The 16,035-nt window shown below is 54.6% G+C and overlaps 1 protein-coding gene across 1 annotated transcript in view; it reads left to right on the top strand.

The window, feature by feature from the left end:
* Nucleotides 1–1,072: 1,072 nt before the first annotated feature.
* LOC309840413 (uncharacterized protein) overlaps nt 1,073–16,035 on the top strand; it is a 31,603-nt gene continuing 16,640 nt past the window's right edge. The window contains exons 1-7 of the mRNA XM_082682459.1: nt 1,073–1,189; nt 1,898–2,263; nt 11,626–11,729; nt 12,263–12,417; nt 13,085–13,253; nt 15,456–15,579; nt 15,773–15,888. Coding sequence (XP_082538585.1) covers nt 1,928–2,263; nt 11,626–11,729; nt 12,263–12,417; nt 13,085–13,253; nt 15,456–15,579; nt 15,773–15,888 — 1,004 coding nt within the window. The 5' untranslated portion in view covers nt 1,073–1,189; nt 1,898–1,927. The remainder of the gene's footprint in view (nt 1,190–1,897; nt 2,264–11,625; nt 11,730–12,262; nt 12,418–13,084; nt 13,254–15,455; nt 15,580–15,772; nt 15,889–16,035) is intronic.

The following is a 16,035-nucleotide window of genomic DNA, read 5'->3' as shown; positions in this document are numbered from 1 at the left end:
AGGGGAGCCCTAGGTGGGCCCCCCAACCCCCCAGAGCAGATAGGACGGGGCTGCTCCCCAAAGTCCCTGCAGGTAGAACCAGAGGGCAAAAGCACGCAGGAGGGACACTGAAAGTCAGCCAAGGTGACGCTTCTAAGGGAGAGAGCCCACGAACTCTGCAGACGTTGGGTCCACACCGTCCCTGTCCTCCCCGGCTGGGAGACCGTGAGCAAGTTACTTAACCTCTCTGTTTCTTAGTCTCCTAATTTACAATGCTTGGAGTAGTAATGAGGCCATGAGGTCACCTGAGCCTCCTGCTGGCTGCAGAAGAATGAGGGTCAGACCACAGTCCCTGAGGAAGAAAGGTCTGGAAGAACATAGATCAGAAAGCACACGGGGTTGGCTCTCAGGTGAGGCTGGGTATTTTGTTTTGTTTGGCCTATTTGTGTTCCCCATGTTTTATGCAAGAAAAACATTATTAGAGAGTTAAAATAATTCAGAGAAAAGAACAAAACACCAGGGACCACGATTTGTCCCCAAAGGGACACAGCTGATCAGAAGAGAAGCTGTTCCCCTGAGCCTGGGACCCAGGCAAGGGAGCCCTGGCTGCCAAGGAGCCCAGCGAATCACAGCTGGATTCAGCTCAGGGACAGACAGCCGTGCCACTTTCTGCTGGACCCGCCTCACCATTTCCCAGGGGACAAGTCTCCAGGCCCGTTCTTGGGAGGCACCAGGCAGGGAAAGTGATGCCCGGCAGAATGTCTTCTGCCCACACACACAACACCCCTCTCAGAGCTATCCCACAGACCCTCTGCACAGAGATGACCCAGGGCCCTCAGGACTCAGACCAGACCCCACCCAGACTACCCTCAGGCCAGCCTGCCCTAATCACCTACCCCTCAGTCTGGCCAGCACCCCCTCTGGGCTCAGCCACACCACCCGCCAGCCTTTGCTGAGGCAGCCCTCTGAAGACGGCAGGGCTCGGTGTGTCCACAGCGCCCTCCCATGCCAGCACCATTAATACTCAGAAGAAAGTCAAACATTAGCCTGAGGAACTTATGCCTTATATAAGTCCCCCTGGGGGCAGGCACAAAAACATCTCCTTGGAGCTGAGCTGCCCCAAGTGCAGCAGCTGCTGCCGGACCCTGGGATTCAGCCACATTCCACCGCCGGCCCCAGCGGAAGGAACTGGGCCCCCACCAGCTACCAGGTAAGGAGGAATGGGGACCCCCCGCCCAAGCCCCGGCCCATGTAGGCCCCTGAGAAGCCCCCAGGGCTTCTGGCCTTGCTTCCTTTCTGCGACTGGCTGAGCCCCTTACGCCCTCTGGGACCTGCCTGGGACTCCTTCCACTGCCCCAGTCTGGCGGACCCCGGCCCAGAGGACAGCCGAGAGCCAGAAGGCTTGGGGCTTGGGGAGACTTTCACAGCAGGCGACCTGGGCTCTTCCAAGCCTGTGTCCGCTCAGGGTGAGCAGGGACCTCCCCACCTCCCCCCATCACCACCATCTGGCCCCTGTTGCCAATGTCCATGGCCAGGGCCCTGGGGTCCCAGCTGTCCTGTGCCACACGTGCACGTGGCCTGTGTGAGCAGCCTCGCGGAGCACAGGTAAACTCACACACCCAGCCACATGCCCAAGCTCCCACAGCTGCGCCTTCCACTCCAGCCTCAAGACACACATCACAGCAGACACCCCATGGACACACACACCTGGACACACGCCGCACCTGCGGTCCTGTGCCTGGACACACCGCTGGGTATGTGCTCACGTATCCACGTGTGGACACACACCTGAGCCCCACATCTGTACACGTTTATATGCATGCTGTTCCGTGCACCTGGCCCACTGTCCCACGGTGCTCCCACACCTGTCCGCATAGGCACACCAAACTCAAGTGCATACTCCCCTGTCCCTCGCCAGGTGCCTTCCTGCAGCTCTTTTTCATCCACCATGGCCTTCTCTGAGCTCATGGACCGAGTGGGCAGCAAAGGTACCTTCCAGTACCTGAATATGGTCTTGCTGGGTCTCCCAGTCCTGGGCCTGGCCAACCACTACCTGCTGCAGATCTTCACAGCGGCTACGCCGCCCCACCACTGTCGTCTGCCCCCCAACGCCTCCGCTGGGCCCTGGGGGCTCCCCAAGGGCCTGGATGGGAAGCCTGAGACGTGCCTCCGTTTCATATATCCGCCCAACACCAGCCTGCCCAACAACACCCAGGGGGCCACAGAGCCATGCCTGGACGGCTGGGTCTACGACCTCCACACCATGGACTCCATTGTGACTGAGGTACGCACAGAGGGGGCCCTTCTTCCTCCACTCGCTCAGGGAAGGGACAACAGTCTGGGCTCTAGTCTCCCTGGGACTGGGACCAGAGGCCGGGTCGCTGGGCAGGCAGAGAGGAAGGACCTGGGTGCAGATGCCGACGAACCAGAAAGTTCAGTTTCTTCACGTTCAGAGTAACCAGCCCATTTCTAGGACAAACCCAGTGCTAAGCTCTGAGGATACAGAAGTGCACTGTCCTTGCTACCCAGGGTCCTCAACCCTGCAGGACATCACCCGAGGAAAGGACCCCATAAAGAAATGTAAATTTACAACGTCAGAGTACTTAGGGCTGTGACCTTAGACTAGGGCTGCCTAGGGCTGGACATGGGGGCGGGGGGGGTGGGCGGTGACGTGAGGATGTGGGGGGGCAGTCCCGGGGGGGACAGTTCCCTGAAGAAGTGACCCTCAAGCTGAGCTAATGTCCTTCAAGAGGTCACCAGGCAACAAGGAAAAGGAAGGAAATTGCATCTTGTGTGAAGGTCCCGAGATGGGAGTGTGTGTGGAGGAGGGAGCGGCGCCCAAGGTGGCAGGGTTGCCCAGCAGACCTCCCAACCGCCCCCTCCCGCCATGAGTTATGCCTGGGTTCACCTCCCATGCATTCAACCCTTAACTTCTTTCCTGATTCTGTGACCTGCCGTCCCGGGAACGACAGAGATACAGAGGTACGTCCGGCCCTCCGCCCTCAGATGAACTGACAGGCTAGTCAGGAGACCGTGGTGCGGGGAGGCGAGGAGAAGAACCAGGAACGGGCATTTTGGGAAGGATCTGCAATCCGCCAGGCACATTTTGGTGCTTTGCAGACAGTTGTGATTCTCACCGCGATATCTTGTCGAACGTGATTTTTGCTCCTTCTACAGATCAGAAAGACCAAAACTCAGAGAAGGGAAGTGAGGGTCCAGTATCACACAGCTGGTCGGTCTTGGGGACTGGATTGAAGGCAAACGCTCGCCCCTAAGAGGCACAGAGGGGGGTAGGGGTCCACGGTGGTTAGAAGGAGGGACGAACTGCAGGATTCTAGCGGGATTCCCTGGAGGCTTCCCGGAGGGCGCGTGGCATCTGAGCCCTGAACAGAGAGGCCGCTGTTTTGCCTCATCTGAGAGCTGCACTTCCAACGGTTTGCCCTGCCCCGGTTCTGCGCTAGGCGTGCTATAGGTGAGGGCTCCCGGAATCCCAGGCGGCAGCACACGGAGCCTCATCCTCAACTTTCCCAAGAATACCTGTGCTTAGGACCTGGCAGAGGTGGGATTTGAACCCAAGACTCTCTAACTTCCTAGTCTGTATAACTGTTTTTCACGTGTTCCGTGAATATTTATTTATACATAAAGCACTTACTACATGCCAGGCCCTGTTCCAAGCACTTGAGAGTTATTAACTTGAGAAATATTCTTCTTTTTTTTTTTTTTAAGATTTTTATTTATTTATTTGACAGACAGATCACAAGTAGGCAGAGAGGCAGGCAGAGAGAGAGAGAGGAGGAAGCAAGCAAGCAGAGAGCTCGATACGGGGTTCGATCCCAGGACCCCGGGATCATGACCTGAGCCGAAGGCAGAGGCTTTAACCCACTGAGCCACCCAGGTGCCCGGAGATATTAACACTTCTAGCCTTGTGGACAGCACTGTAAGATAGTTTGTATTATAAGCTCATTTCTCAGATGGGATGGAAAAGACGAAGCCTGGAGGTTAAGGAGCTCCTTCAAGTTCACGCCAGGAGCAAAGGGGCAGATTCAGGATCCTAACACGGGCTCCCGGCCCCAGAGCCATGCTCCGAGCTATGACACCCGCTGACTCTCATAACCCTGGGTCATATTATAGTTGCCTTTTCTCCCCTGGGCCAAGCTCACTGGCTGAAATGCAGCAAACAAACACTTACTAAAAACTATATGCCTACTGCTGAGGACAAAGAGTCACAGTCCACCTGCTCCCTCCTGCCCTCCAGGAACTCAGCTCTAGCAAGAGACAGAGCCACCCCTCGAGGACCCCTGGCCATGCGTGCAACACGCAAACTTCCTGGGACAGAGATTTCCAGCTGCTTCCCTGTATCCCCAGCAGCTAGAACGGAGCCTGGCCCAGAGGGGGCAGGGGGGCCCAGGAGGGCCAGTTGGAGTCAGCGACCCCCCGCTGGGTGTGACCAGGAGAGAGGAAGCAGGCAGGTTGAAGTGGGCAAGCGTGTCCCAGGCCAAAGCAACAGTGTGGGGGGTCAAACGCTTGGTCACAGGAGCAGGATAAGAGCAAAGCGGTCAGGATGGCAAGAGACAGGGGAAGGCTAGAGGCGCGAGCCGTGGAGCGTGGAGGCCACCAGACGTGGGGCTGGAGAAGAGGCCGCCCGGCTTAGATGCTAAGGAGAGGGTGTAGCCTCTGTCCCTAGACAGCAGAGAGCCCTCGAAGGGTGTTGAGCAGTAGAGGGGTGTGTTCAGATCACCTTCCCTCTGACGGCAGGACGGAGAGTGTCTGGTGGAGAGTTCTAGTCTAGGAGTAGGAAGACCGGTTAGCAGTTCACCACAAGGATCCAGGGAAATGAGGACCAGTGGAAGGGACAGTGGGAATAGATACCAGAGAGTTTAGGGAGTCAGAATCCATGGGACTTGGGGACGCAACGGACATGGAGGTGAGGGGCGGGGAGGGCATCAAAGATGCCTCAATACTATGAAATTTCCAAATGTATGGGCGACTTGCTGTACAGCTGGCCCCCAGGAAATCAGAGAGGAGGAGTGAAAGCCACCATCCCTGTCTGTCCTCTGAAAACACGGAAGCTAGCTGGAGGGACAACAATCAAGCAGGAAGCAGTGACATAACCATCATCGCTACACCTGGGCTTTCCCCATGCCTCAGGGCTGGCCTTTATTAACCCCTTCAATCTTCACAACAACCCTGAGGCTGGCACCTTAATTGTCCCGTTAGTACAGCAGAGCAAACAAAAGCACAGGCACCACCATCAATGGTGGAGCTGGGACGTGAAGCAGGGCAGGCAATGGGGCTCCTTAAGGCTGCATAACCCCACCCACAGTCGGTCCCTCTGACCGAGCACCCTGTGGCCCCAGTGGGCTGCTGTTCACAGAGCCCCCTCCCTGGCTGGTGGCTTCCTCCTGGACAGGGAATGTAGGTCCTCAACCCATCTTGTTTTTTTCCCCCTTAAGACTTATTTATTTGGAGAGAGAGCATGATTGGGAGGGGCAGAGGGAGAAGGAAAGAGAAACTCAAGCAGACTCTAGGCTGAGCGCAGAGCCCAACGCAGAGTTGGATCTCACAACCCTGAGATGACAACCTGAACAGAAACCAAGACTCAGACGCTTAACCTACGGCGCCACCTAGGCGCCCCTCCAAACATCTTTTGCATCCCTGCGCCAGGAGCACAGGAAGGGCTCAGCGGATGCTGAACGAAGGCCAAGGCCATGCCTGGCAGAGGCCCTCAGGGGGTCTCGGATCCTGCTGACTGCTGGCAAGTGGCTTCCCCTCCAGGGAGCCTGGCGAAGAATAGAGGTTGCAGGTCTTGTCCTTGGTCAAGCATCCGTTCACGTCTGTGCCAGCCAAGTGCCCAGACACCTTTCCAGCCCTTGGGGGGAAGGAGGGGCATCTGCATCCCGACAAACGCAGGGGTTCACCAGTCCTCAGGGTACTGTACCCTCTTCTGGGTCGGCCTGGCTCCCTGGCTCAGCAAGGAGTCCCTGCCCAGCTGGGCCAGACCCAGCGATTTGCTGGTTACCAGCACAGTGATTTTTCTGTTGGCAGCTCTATCTGGGGCAAATCCGTCCTCTACCTGCCTACGGTGGGGCGAGCAGGATTCAGTTCCCCATGGGGCGGGGGTAAAACCGTGGCGGGGCCTTACCTAGAGGTGGGTCTCTGGAGCGGAGGCAGGGTCTGGATGTGCCAGCCCCGGTGCGGAAGGTGGTAATAAGGGTGTGTGGCACCTGGCACCTGACTCAGTGACCCTAGTTAGCGGAGGCCAGGGGCCACCCCCCTGACCGACCGCGTGTGCTCGTGATCCAGGGTCAAGCAACAGAGTTCACATCCTGACTCTGCCCTGTACTAGGAATCCCATGAGGCCAGAAGTCTCAGTTTGCTCATCCGTAAAACGGAAGAACAGAGCAAGGGTGAGCCCGACAGGAGACCACGCAAGGCCCCTGTGGAGCCTTCAGCTATAATGTCTGTGGCCTCTGTGGCTGTTGCCCTCACTATTATGGCTAATAGAGGTGTCCTGAGATTAGAGGGGTTGTCCCCACCAGAAGAGCAGGGGAACCTCCAGGAAAAGGGGAATCAGCTGTCACAGCACTTCCCAGCTCCCCTGAGCAGCTTAGCCACACTCCACGGCTTTCACCGAACCCTCCCCTCGTGGAAACAGCAAGCCTGAGTGTGGGTCCCCACTCCACTCTCACAGCCCGTGACTTGGGGCATCAGCCCCCCTCTCCGCCTCAGTTCCTGCATCTGCATAACAAGATAACAAGGAACTTCCCTCCCAGAGGAGGAGGCGCAGGTGGGGAGGACTGTTGGCCAGGATGGGAGTGAGCACAGGGCAGGGTCCAGCCAGAGTGGAGGGAGTCTCCCTCCCCCGCTGATCCCCTAAGCCTTCCTGGCAGAGGCGACCACACATTCCTTTCTCTGAGTTCCACAGAGATAAGGTTGGAATTTTTCAGAAAGAGCTTTACCAGGACATTAAGAGGAAACAAAGGCCTTTCTTTCAAGTCTGGCAAGTGTGGGGAGCATGGATTGTGGGCTCTGGGTTCCCTGGAGGGGAGCTGTGGCCCGCAGCTCCCACACGACTGAACCTCGGTCCTGTGGGTGCCCGGCTCAGTCTGGGGGTCCAAGTGGACCCCTCCGATTCCTCTTTGGGCCTTGAGTTTTCCTGTTCTGTCACCAGTGCCTGTAGGTCTGGCAACACGACGAGAAAAAGGGCATGATGACAAACTCAAAGGCAGAGAGGAACACACACCGTGTAACCCGACTAAAACCACAGACCACATGTGGCCCAGCCTGTGCATGGAGTCAAAGTCAAAGGAGCATAAACCACACACCCTCAACCCCTTTGAGACTAACCGAGCCTTCAGCCTTCTCAAGGGTCTTGTACAGCTAACCACACAGAAGCATGCCCCAAATGTCTCTAGGTATCTTCCCTCCCCCCCAGAATTCCAGGATGCCTTTAAAAATCTCTTCAGTTCTCTCTATTTCTGGTTCCCTCATGGCCAGACTCTTCCATCCCCAATCCCCTTCCCATCACCACCTACCAAGCCCACAGGTACTTCAAACATGCAGGAACCACACAGTGTATCTGTTTCCTAGAATTTCCATATCAAAGTGCCACAAATAGGGTGGCTTAAAATAACAGAAATCTATTGTCTCACAGCTCTGGAGACCAGAAGTCCAAAATCAAGGTGTAGGAATGCTCTCTCCCAAGGCTCTAGGGAGGATTCCTTTCTTGCATCTTCTAATTTCTGATGATTGTCCGTGAGGCTTGGTGTCCCTTGGCTTATCCAATCTCTGCTTCCATTGTCCAAGACATCCTCCCTATGTGTCTGTAACTTCTCTTCTTATAAGAACACCAGTCACAGAGGGTTAAGGGCCCCGACCTACCCCAAGACGGCCTCATCTTCACTAATCATATCTGCCACAATGCGATTTTCAAATAAGGTCACATGCTGAGGCACTAGGGGTTAGAACTCCAGACTAACTTTTCACGGGACACCATTCAACCCATAGCAGTTACACGTTCCAGATCCGAGCCCCATGGATTTGTGCTGATCTGCAGGGCAACCCTGGCCACAGTTTTATCATCAACTCCAATGAGTTTTATTAACCATGAAATCTCTGGGAACAACTAAGTGTGCATTTGAAACCCAAGATTTTTTTAATGTCTAACCACAAAGCTCTTGTTCTAAGCTTTAAACCCTCATTTCACCATTCCCTAGTAGACAGTTTGCCATAGACGTTTTTCCAGCCTAATTGTGAAGTTTTTCAGTCCTTCCTGCTGACACGGGATTATACATCCTATGTTTATAGCCTAGACACTCTCCATCCTGACATATGCTCATTGTGGCAAAGCAAAACTCTCCTCCAGGTGGTATCTGGAATGTGGACCATAGGACCTCTCATTTCGACATCAGCATATCTTAACCACTAAGGTTCTCCCTCTCTCTGTTCTTCCTGTAGAATGCTCACTCCTTCAATCCCACCTATATTTACTGAGTGCCTACTTTGTGCCAGGCACCGTCCTAAGCAAGGGAAGTACAATTGTGACCAAAACAGACGAAACACTGTACCCTCATCAAGATGACGGTCTTGAGGGAGAAATAAACACACAAAAAGGAACTATGTGTTATAGCTTATGGTACAAATGCTATCGAGAAAATAAAGTGGGGTGGAGTGAAGTAGACTGGGAGTTACGATTTTAAATAGGGTGGTCAAGGAGGCTCTCGTTGAGAAGATGATGTTTGCGCAAAGGTCTGTGAGAGGTGGAGAAGCAAGTCAAGTGGCTCTCTGAAGGGAGAACTTTCCAGGCAGAGAAAATGCCATATGCCAAGTCTCTGAGGTGCCTGAGATGTCCGAGGAACAGCAGGAAGACCAACACCAGTGGAGTCTGTGGAGAACGTGTAGTAGCCAATGAGAGCAGAGAGGGAACAGGGATAAGTCTGCTCATCCTGCAGCGATTTATGGGCCATTATAAGGATTCAGGCTTGTTTTAAACATGAGTCAGCCCATTCTAGGAATGGTGTTTCCTTACACGGCTCAGCTTTCAAGCAGAAACTGGCTCGTGACCGTTATTCTAATGCATACCTCACCGCAAGTAGTGTGGTAGAAACCAAGACGCGGCGATCTAGTCTCAGACCATACAGAAGGGCAACAGCCTTAAACTAATCCAAATTGGCCTGACATTGACCCTCTCAGGATCCAAGCAGAAAGATTTGTTCTTGAGACACTAAATAACATGGAGGTTGGAGGGGAGGGAATCAAGTGTCCATCTACAACTTCTGGTGGGATGTATCAGGATAGACTATGCTGCCATAACTAAAGGGTCAATGATAATTCAAGGGCTTGCAGGTCATAGACGTGGTTCTCTTTCTCATGCAAGAGTTCTAAGGTGGGAATTTCAGGTCGATGGGTGACTCTGCCCCATAGGGTCATTCAGGGACCCAGACTAACAACAGTTTTGCCATCTTCAACACATGACTTCCTGAGTCGTTCTAGTTGTCACCATTCCCATCAACAGGAAGGGGGGAGACAATCAAGTCCAGACCAATGCTTCTCCCTTAATCAAACGAGGTGGAAGTAATAAGCATTTCTTCCGCTCCATTGCACTGTCAAGAACCTGCCCCCACTCAGAGACTGGGTCACCTGAGAAATGTGCTTACTGTGGAAGGGGTGGGGTGTGAATGAAACTAGCCGGGTGCTAGGTCTTTACTTCAGACTTTCCTAAAGCAGTTTTCCACAGCATGCCACAATGTACCAGAAGTTTCTCCAGGCACCCTCTGGTGTACTCCTCCTCACACCCCTCACTTCCTCCTTCACCCTTTGCCCTCCCACCATGCCACACACATACCCTGAAGCCTCCCTTCTCAACCAGAAGAGCCCATTGGGTTTGCTGGCCATGCTGGGCTGCCTGGAGATAGCTGACCTGGAGTCTTCATCCACCCCATCCCCCTCGCTTCCAGCAGAGGAATGTGGACAGGGCTCCCTGGGACGTATGGTTTCTCGCCCACACTGTTTCACTTCCAAAACATTCTTGTGAGGCATTTCTACTGAATAAAATTCTCCACTTCATTACACAAGTAGTTCAGGACGGCTAGACAAAGGGTGCGTGTTGGGGATTAGCAGAGATTAGGCCAGACAGGTAGGCAGAGGCGAGAGCATGAGGGCTTTCTAAATCTGTGCTAACAGAGCTTTCTCCTTACCCAAAGGGCAGGAGGAAGCCAGGGAGTCCTTTAGGCAAGACAGGAACCTGACCTGAGAGGGGTTTTAGGAAGCCATTCAGGTTAGCAGGGGAAGCAAGGACAGGAGGAACTGAAATCGAAGGCTGGGAGACCTGTCCAAAGATCGCCACAGTGATCATCAGCAGGCCTCAGTCTCTTTATCTCTAGAATGGGGATGATGACGGTCGTCATGCCCCGTCATGAGGTGGTTGTGGGAACTGAAGAAGTTAAAGCTTGGGAAGTATTTCCTTACAGCAGTGCCTGGTGCATTGTAAGCCTTCCATAAAAATCGGCCATTATTATTAATCTTGCACTAAGATATTAGTAGAGATAGAAGAATCCAGATTCCAGAAATATTCAAAAGTTAGAAACTGGAGGATGGCGTGGGGATGCACTGGAGAAGATGAGGCAAAGGACAGGCTCCCAGTCCGCGAACCATGGGTGACAAGTCTTATGACAAGTCTTATGACTCAGGAGGTGACCGTAAGACATCATCGAGGTAGAATTTTCAAGAAGGCAGCTGAACTGACTGTTCTCCAGGCCAGAAGAGAGGTTGGGCTGAAGATACGGGTTGGAGTGAGTCTTCCTCATAAAATAGACACTGAAGCCAGAGGAGCAGGTTATGCTCCACTCAGGAAAATGGATAAAAAGAGAGAAAGCTCCAGAAAGAGTCTTAGGGAATCTTTAAGAGAGAAAGGAGCCCATGGAGGAAGAGGAGTGGTAAATAGGGAGAGAGAGACCAGAGGGAAGGAGAGGTCAACATCAGCAGCATCAGGGCAGGCCAAGCTATAGAAGGTTCCAGTGCGCTTAGTGAAAAAGACATCACGGCGACTCTGGTGAGCACAGTGACAGTGGAGTGGTGGGGGCGGACTAGAGCAATGAGCAGAAGATGAGGCCAGGCTGAGAGCAAGTTTAGCTTCTCTTCCAAAAGATTCAGCTTTGAAGGGAAGGGGGAACCGAAAGCGAATGTGGACCTGAAGGAGCCGTCTCAGAGACACAGACAGATGTGGGATGGAGCCAGGTGTCAGCCACAGAGCCGTGCCCGCATGGAGGAGAGGGAAAGAGCTAGGCTGCAGGCCGGCCCTGACCTTGCAGCACGGGGTGCAGGCGAGTTGGGAGGGGACGAGCGCAGGAGTTGAGAACATACCTGGAAGCAACAGCTAAGCAGACTCTACAAGCCCCTGACGGGCCACATACACTGGAGAGGAACTGTCATTGCACCCCAGGGGTCAGGGACCCAAAGAGCCACAGGCAGACCCAAGGAGCCCCGGGCTGGGCTGAACGCAGAGCTGGCGCCTGGGAGGGGGGTCCAGGTTCGGGGAAGTCTGGTGAGGACGCCAGGAGCGGGCCGGCACCGTGGGGCTCCGGCAGAGCTTGGCTGGGAGGGCCGGTCTGGACCGAGCCAGGCTGGCACAACCTTTCTCCTGTGCAGTGGGACTTGGTGTGTGACTCCAGAAGACTGAAAGAGGTGGCCCAGTCTGTCTTCATGGCGGGGATACTGATTGGGGGGATCGTGCTGGGAGACCTGTCGGACAGGTGAGACACGGGGGCCTCTGGAGGGGAGGCGGCACGGCACAACCTACGGGGACATCCCACCTCACTCTGACCACCTATGCACTGCCCCCAAAGAGGCAAAGAACTGGGGGAAGCAGGAAGGACCATCCCTGGTCTGTGGCCTTGGGCATGTCCCAATCCTGCTGGGGTGCAGCCTTCCCTCTGCCCCAAAGCCCTCACAACCGGAGTCTTCCCACCTCCTCAGACCCTGGGAAAGCCTCGAGGTTTTCCGATACGGTATAGAGGCTGTGTGGCCGTGGAGGCGGGTGCATGGACTCTTTGGCTCAGGCCACTGAGCTGGGGCGGGGAGGCGATCACTCATTAACTTGAAACTGTAACTGCCAGCCTTCAAAAAAATAGCAATTACCAGTCAGGCTCTGTCTAAAGAGGGGATTACATGCCCTGCCCAGCCTTTGGGGAGGTGGGGGGTCCGACCCTTTGCCCTGAGGCCTGCAGAGTCATGTCTCACCTAGCTCACCGGGCTAACTCGGTCCTTCCACTCGTCTGAGCTCCAGGTTTGGCCGGAAGCCCATCCTGACCTGTAGCTACCTGCTGCTGGCGGCCAGCGGTTCCGGCGCAGCCTTCAGCCCCAACCTCTCCATCTACACCATCTTCCGCTTCCTGAGCGGCTGGAGTATCTCGGGCATTGTTCTGAGTACCACCATCTTGAGTAAGCCACAGGGGGAAGGAGCAAGGGAGCAGGAGTCGGGGGACCCCAGCCTGAAGCCAAGGGCCTGGCTCAACGCAGGTTCGCTGTGACCTTGGTCGCCTAAGGTGCTGCCCCTCTCAGGATCTCAGAGGCCCCCTCTGAGCATAAGGACAACATCAATCCACAACGAGGACCCCACCCCACCCCCGGGCCAGACACTCTTGGGGGGATGCCATCCCATTCCGTCCACACACACAAGGAGGCCACACTGTTGTCCTGATTTTACAGATAAGGACATTGAAGCAAAATGAGGGAAGTCGTTTGCCTCTAGAGAGACACTCAAGAGTGTGGGCTTGGAGGTGGGGTGGGGGTGCCTGGCTGGCTCAGCGGATAGAGCATGTGACTCGATTTCAGGGTTGTGAGTTCGAGCCCCATGTTGGGCATAGAGATTACTTAAAAATAATTAAAAAAAAAAAAAAAGTGGGCTTGGAAGTCAGAAAGACCTAAGTTTGAGTCCTACCTTCTTGAGCCTTAGTCACAGCATCTGTAAAACGGGGGCGATGAAGCCTTAGGATCAAGGTCAGGTCAAGCAGCTGATGGGATGGTGGGCAGGAGCTGGTGCCCCTCCATCCGGAGGTGGCCCAGGGCCCAACACAATCTTAATCTGGTCCTTGGGCTCCTCCTGCAGATGTCGAGTGCGTCTCCATCCAGATGCGGGCCATCATGTCAACTTTAATGGGTTACTTCTATACCTGTGGCCAGTTCATTCTGCCTGGCCTGGCCTATGCCATCCCCCAGTGGCGCTGGCTACAGTTAACCGTGTCCATTCCCTTCTTCGTCTTCTTCCTGTTGTCCTGGTATGTGGCCCTCTCCTCTACCTCTTACCTCTCCCTCCTTAACGCCCGCGGGGGCCAAACAGGGGGAGACCGTGTCTGACTAGGCTGGTGGACTCTCTCCCAGGACACCTCTGTCCCGGATTTGGGAAGGGCAATCCAGGGAGGAGGAATTAATCCACAAAGGTGTGCGGCAGGACCAGGTGTCTGGGGGGCACTCAGTGGACGAAGGGGCCAAGTTGAGAGGCACAGGGTCAGGCTGTGGACAGAATAGAAAGCCAAGGAGCCTCAGCTTCGTGTGGAGGGAGAGAGAATGAACGTGTCTGTGGTGTTGAAAGGCCTGACCGAGCTTCTGTTTGTGACCCAAGGACCGACCAAGTGGGTGGAGATTAAAGGAGACACATGACTGTGTGGGCAGGAGGAGCCTCAGGAGCAAGTCTGAGAGGCATTTTGAAGGACAAATCCACAGGATTTGGGGACTTCTAGATTTGAGGTAGAAAGGAGAGGAAAGCCCAAACTGGGGAACTGGGTGAATCGAAGTATCTGGGATCAAAGACCCCAAATAGGTCAAGGGCTCACTATCATCACATCGAAGCTAAGGACACGTTGAAAACAGGAACAGAAACTCCAAAGTGTAACTTGTTTTCTGTTTTTTTTGTTTTTGTTTTTGTTTTTTTTAATTTATTTGACAGACAGAGATCACAAGTAGATGGAGAGGCAGGCAGAGAGAGAGAGGGAAGCAGGCTCCCTGCTGAGCAGAGAAACCAATGCGGGACTCGATCCCAGGACCCTGAGAGCATGACCTGAGTCGAAGGCAGTGGCTTAACCCACTGGGCCACCCAGGCGCCCCTGTTTTCTGTTTTTTAAGTAGGCTCCATGCTGGGCATGGAGCCCGGTGTGGAGCTTGAACTCAGGATCCTGAGATCAAGATATGAGCTGGGATCCAGGGTCGGATGTTTAACTGACACAGAGTGACACTTTACTGAGCACTTCCTATGTGCAAGGCCCTGTTCTAGGAGTCTCCTTAAATCATCCGGATCCTCATGACCTCTCTGTATGAAGGAGGCATCACTGTCCCATTTGACAGATGAGGGAACAGAGGCTCAGAGAAGTGAAGCCATCCCCCAGGGTTACACAAAAAGACATAGAAGAGGGACAGACCTCCATTTGAAAATGAGAGTAGAATCTTATAGAAGGGGATGGACAGGTGCTCCAAGGGTCCAGGGTAGAGCCCAGGAATGTTCACAGCCTGGGATGAGAGAAGACAGGGAGCAAAGAGCAGCAGAGCGTCAGCAGGGAACAGTCGAGAGCTCAGGCCCCTTCTCCCTGGGACTTGGGACAAGCCTCACCCACTCTGAGCTCCAAGATCTTCCTAGGCAAAATGAAGATAGTAACGCCTGTCATCCAGGGTCATGGGGGCCTGGTCCACAGGAAGGCTCACTGATGGGGAGCCACCGTTCCTCTTGTTGGGGAGAGGAGGACGGAGTCTGGTCCTTGGTGCCTATGGTGGCCACAGCCACAGCTGACACCCCTCAGACAGGGCTTTTTAAAAATATCATTCCTTCTTCCCCACACCTCCTTCTCCTCTATTTCTCTTTGCCTAGTGACACTCAGGGTCTGCTCAGGGTGAACCAAGCCCAAAAGTACAGCCTAGAGGTGGGGAATGTGAGGTCGGCTTCCCACTCGCCGATCCCAGGACCTCATGCTGTGCTCCTACTCCAGCAGAATTGGTCCTCTGCCTCAAACCCGTCCTCTAGGCCATAACCCTAACCTGAGCCACCTTCTCAAGCTGCCCCAGGACCGAAGCCCTGCCCCTTCTTCGCCCTGGGAGGTGGCCCAAGAAGGGCTGGGGAGGAGGATATACAGGAACGTCCAGCTGTCTAGCTTTGAACATGCCGTCCCTTCCCCAGGATCCACCTGCCTTGGCCCAGGACCAAGGCTCCTAGCTAAGGAAGATACCCAACGATAACAAGTAGCCAGGTAGGGGGCAGAGGAAAGGCTCTTCTGGAAAGGGAAGAAGAGAATGCTAGAATTTGTGCTGGCAGCAGGCAGCCCAGGTGCAAAGCTTGGCCAAGTTTAAATTCCATGAAATCTGCAGTACAACAGCTTGGGTTTCTGGACCTCCTGTCCTGGGCCCTGTTGATGTTGGTGTTCTTCTGGCCCCACCAAAAAGGCTCTGGCGTGGGGGGGGGGGGGGTGTCACTGTGACTTGGTTCTGGCACCCAGGTGGATACCAGAGTCTGTACGCTGGGTGGTCCTGTCTGGAAAATTCTCAAAGGCCCTGAAAATACTCCGGTGGATGGCTGCCCTCAATGGCAAGAAGGAAGAAGGAGAAAAACTCAGCGTGGAGGTAGGAGCCAAGAGGGATTACAGTCTGGACCAGGAACCCTCCTCTTGCCTCTGTTTCCCTGATTCCAAGCCAACATCACATCCAATGCCCCAGGAAAAGTCTTCTAGAGACACCAGGCCTGCACCTCCCTCCCTCCTTCCTCTGGCCCAGCAGCCAATCACTAATGGCACCCCTCTCTTTCCTCTGCCCCAAGGATCTCAAATTCAGCATGCAGAAGGAGATCTCCTTGGCCAAGGCCAAGTACAGCATGGCTGACCTCTTCCGGACACCCAACCTGCGCCGTGTGACCTTCTGTCTTTCTCTGGCCTGGTAACGCACCACACCTCGTTGCTCACACCCGCGCATCGCTGCCAAACAGGAGCGATGAACAAGGCTTCCAGCAGGTTCTCCAAAGGGGAAGGCCTAGGGTACTTGCAAGAGGAATCAAAAGATCCCCTCTCTGGGCTGCCACAGCCC

This window comes from Mustela nivalis, assembly GCF_964662115.1.
Source record: "Mustela nivalis genome assembly, chromosome: 9".
NCBI lineage: Eukaryota > Metazoa > Chordata > Mammalia > Carnivora > Mustelidae > Mustela > Mustela nivalis.
This window is presented reverse-complemented; position numbering and strand designations above follow the sequence as displayed.